Source organism: Pelophylax lessonae (genome assembly GCF_965119305.1).
Source record: "Pelophylax lessonae genome assembly, chromosome: 1".
In the NCBI taxonomy this organism is placed as follows: Eukaryota; Metazoa; Chordata; class Amphibia; order Anura; family Ranidae; genus Pelophylax; species Pelophylax lessonae.
This window is the reverse complement of record NC_138768.1, coordinates 55649100-55657229: the sequence shown is the minus strand read 5'-3', so window position 1 is coordinate 55657229 and position 8130 is coordinate 55649100. Positions and strand designations below refer to the sequence as shown.

Genomic DNA, 8130 nt, shown 5'->3' with positions numbered 1-8130 from the left:
AGAACAATAAAGTTCTAGAGAGTAGTTGGGGAGAAGGTGGGAAGGGTAAAATTAGGAGGGGGGGGGGGGGGGACAAGAAAAAAATAGGGTGATGTATTGTTTTGTACTGTTTTATATTTGAAACGAGTTGGTGTTTTGTAAATTGAAAACAAATAAATTAAATTAAAAAAAAAAACTTTATAGAATGAAGTGAGGACCAGAAGTGGGAGGAGCTTTATCATCCAGAGTTCTCATTCCAGAACCACTCTTTCTGCTGCTTCTAGGTTATCACAAAGTGTTTCTTCACCAGCAGCATCTTCAAGTAAGAAAGTTTTATAAACCTCATCCTCCCAAAAATACACAATGGCAGAAGAGAACCTGATCTGAGCAGGACAATGTTGAATCTGCTGGGCAGGTGAGTACCTTAACTATGCAGGACTGGCAACAAGATTAAAGGGGGGTTAAAAAAAAAAAAAAAAAAGAAGAAGAATTTGGACAGAGTGACGATCCGCTTTAACTGAACAAGCGCAAGCTAGAAGCGGATTGGTTACTATGCAGAGCTTGTCCAGATTTTGTCTGCTCCAGTTTTAGTAAGCTTCCCCCCACATAAATTGTCAAGTGATTATATTTGTATTACTGAATTCTAGATTCCCAAGGGGAAGGATTTATGAGATGTTTATTGTAATGTATGTTCTATTGATTAAATGCTTAGTTCACCGTTCTGACCAGGTTTCATGTTACACCCATATTCAGGGCTTAATATTAAACATGGTTGCAGCTTTCCCCAACCACCCATCCTCAAACTGCACCCTGCCCCACTTACCTGAATTGCAGGGTGTCTGTTTGAAATTGGCACAGCAGCGAGTTGCTCCACCTGCACAGCCGCATCACCCATTCAGGGATCAGTTAGTGAAAAGACTACAAGTCCCACATGTCACAGCTGCAGGACTCATAGAGCTCAAATGAGCACAAGAGTAGCGACGTCACCGCACTTGTATTCTATGAGTTGCTCCACCTGCACAGCCGAATCACCCATTCAGGGATCAGTTAGTGAAAAGACTACAAGTCCCACATGTCACAGCTGCAGGACTCATAGAGCTCAAATGAGCACAAGAGTAGCGACGTCACCGCACTTGTATTCTATTATCTACATCTTCTACCAAAAATCATAGGTCCATACCACTCAACGGACCTGGGACTGAAATATAGACAATGCAGAAGCCTGTGCACAGCATCAGTAATGCACTGAATCACAGTTGGCATGCTCTGCATGCTTTTATTAAAACCTCATTAAAAAGGTAAGTTAATTTGAAGGGCAAGGTGGTATTACTGTAAATACCATTCTTTATTTCTACAAGGTCTTAATTTTACAAATGTAAGAATTTCCAGGACAAGGTCTAGAATAATCCAAGTTAAAATCCAGTGGCTGCAGAGTGAAACCCATTCAATAAACTTAAAAAGGTAAGAAATTTTCTCTAACGTGGAGGGACCCTGCATCAGCTGACAGGTAGAAGCCAGGGTACCCAACCATAGAGGATGTCAAATCTTTTCAGACATTTCTATTGTTTTTATTAGAAGCACAGGGATCCCGAACACTCAAATCACACATTCCCTCCTCTACCAGAGAATAAAACCCACAAGAGACTCTTACCTATCCCTGGAGACACAACACGTTCATAGTGATAAGGATTCACACAGACGCTGTCGCATTTCAGATCGAATGCATACTGGCAGTACTTGACATGCTTCAGTTCATTCTTATGAAGATCTGGCCACCTCCAGAGTCGGGCATATATGACGTGAGGAAAACCTTTTCTACCAGCCACCTGTCAGGATATATGAAAAACGCGTAAGTGTCACAGCAAAATCCTCCGGTGGTAAAGTGGTTAAAATCTTTTTTTTTTTTTTTTTGCTAGAAAATTACTTCAAACCCCCAAACATCTATAGATTTTTTAGCAGAGACCCTAGAGAATAAAATGGCAGGAGTTGGAATATTTTACGCTACACTGTTTGCGCAGCGGTCTTTTAAAACGCAATTTTTTTAAAGGAAAAAACACTTTAATTAAAAAAAAAAAAAAACAACCTAAACAGTAAAGTTAGCCCAATTTTTCTGTATAATGTGCAAGAGGATGTTAAGCCGAGAATCACACTTTAAGAAAAAAAAAAAAAAAAGTGATTCTCATTTTATCCAAAATTGTGCAGCTCTACCTAAACTTTTACATTAGTGCAAGGAAAACATTAAGGTAAAAAATGTTTAGGCTTTAGAACCAAAGTGTACATAACACCAATTTTCCCAACAAATGCAAAGTGTTTTGTGATTGAATGAGGTAGAGGCGGGTGGTGACGTCACAATCTCCCCCCCCCCCCCCCATACAGAGAACACTTTGCATCTCAATGCAATGGGTTCTGGAAAAGGCTCCCATGCAGAACACATGACTTTGCACGTCTTCATTATGCAGCAGGGCAGCTGCTAGGCATGGGATCTAAAGGCCAGTGGCAATCACTGTAGTAGCAGTGGCTACCACAGTGATTTCAAACTTCCAGAGAGATTAGCCAGAGAGATCTTGTATGCACTATGGCTTCAGGAGAAAAGGAGATGTTAATACAAGGGGTTCGATATTCGGAGATCTGGTGAGTGCAATCTCTAATGAGAAGCGGATTACACGAGGTGTGGTGAAGGTTTTTGCTATGTCCACATACTCATATTGGCTGCATGATGACTAGATGGAGTGGACACCCTTACTGATACCACTTCTGGATAGGACCCGATATTTGTGATGTCACACAGTGTTTGACTGCTAAATAGTTTGATACCGGTTTATGATTTGAAACAATCTTGTTGATACTGGGTTGTCCATGCTTGAAAAACAATCCATATGACAAGCCGTTACAAACCACTTGAAAAGCATCAAGCTACATTCGTTAAAGGATAAGTTCACCTTTGGGAACATGTTACATCCATTTTTAGGGTGGAACATGAAACATGTTCCCAATCCATTCCCTCCCTATGACAGCAGTACAGGGAGAGTTCCTTGTACTAGCTGCCACTTTTTCAAATCAGCGTGGCCGTTCAGGGCTCTGTCCACACAGCCGCATCATTCACTCACGCAGCTCTGTGTGTGAATGAACTACAAGTCCCGACGTTCTTTGGGGCTGTCAGCTAGTAGTTCTCAATGAGCTACCACAGAGCTGTGGTAGTTCATTGATTCTTCCTGTCAGTGTATCTGCTTGCCCATACGGGATGATCTGCTGATCGCTGGTGCAATGCTTTACAGGCTCCAAAAAATAAATGCTCATTTTTTACTTGTGCATGTAATCATTTTTTGTTTTAAAAATTAATTTCTCCTTTAAAAGCTTTAAAAACACAGAGCTCTTCTTCCACTGCTGCAACAGTTTCTGGCTCTCATACAGTGCGGGTATCAGGCTATGTAGTCACCCCACAAAAGGCCACTGTCAATATTCTTTGTCAGCAGCCATGGCCAATAGAGCCCATGTATGCTGTCCCGCTGGACCAATGCAGCGTTATAGAAATGCTACATACGTACACAGATAGAAATGCAAAATTCTGCATTTTAGGTTGTGAAAAGCTCCGTTTACAGGGGCATACTACAGCATCCACCTTTGTGAGGGCTGTGCTTTCTTGCACAAAGATGCAGAAGTGTTCCATGCATCCCTGTACAGGCAGTCCTATTCATATCAATTGGGACACAGCCACTGTTCCCAATTTGACATCTGTGTGGGTGCAGATGCATGGCCCCAAACGCATACAGTGTGCGTTCAAGGCCGTGTACCCACACGGATATCAAACTGGGAACAGCGGCTGTGTTGGTGCAGGTGCGGTGTGCCAATACATACGAATAGGACTACCTGTGCATCCTGTGCAGGTAAACACGGCCCTTGCGTGGGTGTAAGCTGTAGTACGCCTGTGTGAACAAGGTCAAACCGTTTCACTTGTCTGGATGAGCCCATACAAAAGAGAACAGAACTACAAAAAACATTTACAAAACTATACAATCAAAATGTCGAAATACATGGGAGATAAAAATCAACATCTAAAAAAAAGGTCTCCACAGAATGGCATTTTTTTTCTATGTAAAGATGACTTGCCTGCAGACGGCCATCTAACGTTCTTTGGATAGTGACACATTTGCTTGGGTGTGCTCCGTTTGTAGTGATTGCGGTAATCAGGGAATCCAGTTCATCCTTCTTCTCTTTTAGCTTTTTCACTAAACTCTCAATGGCCCGCTTTGCAAAGGTCTCACTCTCCCCTCCCTGACGATGGCACATCAAGCTGTGGACGATGCTCAGACAAGCATCGTTACTTGTAGGTGTGTTTGTTATGGACATTTTGCTGGAGAATTCCGTTTTCTCTGCTCAGTTCAATGATCCTCTTATTGCAGTGCTAGGAGGCGAATCCACAAACCTAAATGAAGAAACAGAGAAATGACGAGAAGTCAGAATAAACCTTTAATGACTGCAAGTTAACTAGAAAAGCCTTAAAGTAAGTTAGGTCCCTTTCACACAGGCAGACCGTTCAGATCCGCCTGTCCGTTTTTTTGGCGGAGCGGAGTGGTCCCCCCATGCATCCCTATGGGGCATCGGATGTCAGCGGAGACATGTCCGCTGACACCCGATCCGTCAAATCTGGACGGATGGAAACCCTATTTTCCATCCGTCCAGCGGATAGGATGGAATTGGATGAGAACGGACCGATGGTCTGTTCCAATCTGATTTCCCCCATAGAGATGCATGGGGAACTGACAGCTGTGTCTCCGCACACAGAGCGGAGACACAGCTGTCATCCTCCTGCTCAGCGGGGGATCGGAGGATCGATCCCCGCTGAGAAAAACTGACTCCGTTCGACGGACGGAGTGTGTGAAAGGGGCCTTAGAGAAACTTTTTTTTTTTTAGCTGTGCATGTGAAAGTGACCAGCATAAATGTACCAAAAACCAAGAACAAAAATTACATTTGAATATATGGCAGCTTACCAGGCCTTAGATGTGGTGGCTGCATTAGTTTCTCCACCCCCCCCCAGACTTTCACTTCTTACTTTTCCCCTGGTGATCCTGCCAGGAACACACTTCCTGCCCTAGGGTGACACACATACACTGTACCTATAGAAAAGCAGAGCTGTCACCCAAGACTGCTCTCTTCTGATTTTATCTACAGAACACCTCCCACTCTATTCAACTTCATACCATTGGGGGGGGGGGGGGGTCTTTAATAAACAGAGGTGAAGTGAACAGAGCTACTGCTTGAGATAGCACAGCACAGAGCACAACATAACCCAGGGATTACAGGTTAGTTTTTTTTTTACTCATTGAACAGATGCTACAAGATGCCTTCAATAGTATCCCATTGCACAGAGCAGGTGAGCAGTTGAAACACCTTTATTTTATTTAACCTCTTTCCGCCCATGCTATAGCTGACAACTACAGAATGCCCCCACACATGCCCGTCCTCCTTGGGTGCACATTGGGCGCGCTCTATGACCGTTATGTGCTTGGGACACAGCTGATCACACATGGAGGTAAAGTCACAACAGCCCTTTACCAAGTGATCAGCAGCGTCCAATCACAGCTGTAAACAGCAGATTGCCAGTTATTGGCTCTACTTTCCCCGCACAGAGACAGAATGTGAGGAAAGGAGAGCCGATCTATCAGGGCACAGTGGGTACAGCATTTACACTGATAATCAAGGCTGCCCCATCATTGCCCTCTCACCAGTGCAGCTTCACTAGCGCCCACCAGTGAAGAAAAATTACTTATTTGCAAAATTTTATAACAAAGTAATACATTTTTTTAATTTTCGGTCTTTTTGCATTTATGTAGCAAAAAATAAACTCAGTGGTGATTAAATACCACCAAAAGAAAGCTCGGACGAAAAAAAAAAAATCTAAATTTCATTTATAGTGTTGCATGACTGAGTGATTAAAATTCAGGGAGGAAGGGGGTGAAAGTTCCCAGTACTGAAACTGTTAAAAAAAGAAAAAAAAATAGTTTGCCTTTACAATCACTGTAAGAAACCAAATGGGAGAAGAAATTTACATTTCTAGAGATTTTCAAGTCAATTTCCAAAAGCATTATTGTTACAGGAAAGGAATACCCACTGACCCCCATCATCCTAAATTACGCTGTGGAGATTCCCTGCAACAAAGCTGATAACTAGACAAGGGTCAGAGGTCGATAAAGGTCTCATGACTCCACCAGGCAATCTATTCTCTTCATCTCACCAAAAACAAACAGAACAGGCATGGAAAATTCTCCTTTGTACAGGACAAAAATAACAGCATAGGAAATTGACTCTGAAACAGGTTTGTAAAAAAAAAAAAAAAAAAACCACAGCAAAGCATAGTAAGGACTACAACGCTATCTAGAAAAAAGGTCCTAAATTCAACCTAAAACCTCCAATAAATTTCTCCTAACAAAGACACATTTTCCAAATACAAAGTTTTCTCCCCACTGCCCTCTAAAATATGTAAATCCATGAGATCTAAAATACAAATATTGAAATACTGTATTTTCTGGCGTATAAGACTACTTTTGAACCTCAAAAAAATCCCCCAAAAATGGGGGGTCATCTTATACGCCGAGTATAATATCTCCAAGGTAACCTAAGTATAAGTATTACCGGTAGATGTAATCTCTCAAGACGCTGGCTGTGTGGAAATCCTGTACCGGTATACCGTATGTACCGTAGCTTCGGCTACATACAGTGTAGCGCTGAGCCAATCAGGGAGAGTGTGTATACTGAAGCTACGGTACATATGGTATACCGGTACAGGATTCCCGCACAGCCAGCGTCTTGAGATTACATCTACCGGTAATACTTAGGGTACCTTGGAGATATTATGAGAGATTACATGTATTACAGTACTTGGGGTACCTTGGAGATCTATGAGAAATCTGATGTTTTTCAATTGTTTTGCTTCGGAAGGGGGGTAGTCTTATACGGCGAGTATAGCCCAAAACCTATGTTTTAACTTGGAAATTAGGGGGGTCGTCTTATACGCCGGAAAATACGGTATATGCTTTGTATTTTCTGCTTTAATTCTCTATCTTTGTACTGCATGCTTTGCAAAAGGCAAGCTGCCACCAATGGGGGTCTGTTTGGGGGGGGTTACATTTTTTATCTCCAATTTAAAAAAAAAAAATAATTAAAAACCATTTTATGTGTAAGTTCACTAGGTTACAGTTGATATCATTTAATTTATCAACTGTAACCTGGAGAGGGTAATATAAAAAGAACACAGGCTACGTTCACATGTCAGCGTAGCGGATCGCGGACAGAATCACTGCGATTCTGCCCACGATCCAAAAATCATTGCAAATCGCGGAACACCTGTGCGTTGTCGATGATTTGCAATGGCACCCCAAACACTGTGCGATGTTGCCGCGATTTCCACCTACCGAATCGCGGCAACATCGCACAGCGTTTAGAGTGCAATTGCAAATCAACGGCAACGCACAGGCGTCCCGCGATTTGCAATGATTTCCGGATTGCGGGCAGAATAGCGGTGATTCTGCCCGCGATCCGCTACACCAACATGTGAATGTAGCCTAAGTGCCGGTTCACATTTCTGCGATGCGGGAACGCTGCGAATATAAAAGCGTGTTCCAGGATCGCATCCGCACCCCTGGCAGTTCACACTGCCATATGCCATACGCTGGGGGTGTAAATTAAAAGTCAACGACACCCCCAGATCAGTTCGCAGTGCGATCTGAAAGTTCGCACAGAATCGGATCGCACTAGTGTGAACGACCATGCGATCCGATTCTGCTGTGGACCAAAAATAGGATCCTGTGCGTGTTTTAGTGCGATTGCGGTGCGTGTATGGCTGAATTTGCACCGCACAGAGATCGCATGTAATTTTAGGAGCAGTGCGCTCCGAATTACATGTGATCTCACAAATGTGAATCGGCACTAAATATTCCTATTCCCCAAAGATTATCCCTACACATTCACTACTGAGGCCTTGCTCACACACATTGCAATCTCAATGTGTTTTTGCTGCACTTTCTGGTTTACTGTCTCCCAGCACGCACCTGTGAAATGTGGACATGTGACTCCAAAATAAACCAAAAACCCAAATGCCGTGTGCGTTTGATGTGTTCCCATTGACTTACAATGGAAGTTGCATATTTGAAAAA

General features: G+C 42.9%; 1 protein-coding gene across 1 annotated transcript in view; it reads right to left on the bottom strand.

Moving 5' to 3' along the window:
• SMAD4 (SMAD family member 4) overlaps positions 1-8130 on the bottom strand; it is a 70733-nt gene that overhangs the window by 43918 nt on the left and 18685 nt on the right. Inside the window, exons 2-3 of the mRNA XM_082255184.1 lie at positions 4087-4402; positions 1631-1805 (exon numbers count right to left, since the gene is read on the bottom strand). Of these exons, the coding sequence (XP_082111310.1) occupies positions 1631-1805; positions 4087-4326 (415 nt within the window). The 5' untranslated portion in view covers positions 4327-4402. The remainder of the gene's footprint in view (positions 1-1630; positions 1806-4086; positions 4403-8130) is intronic.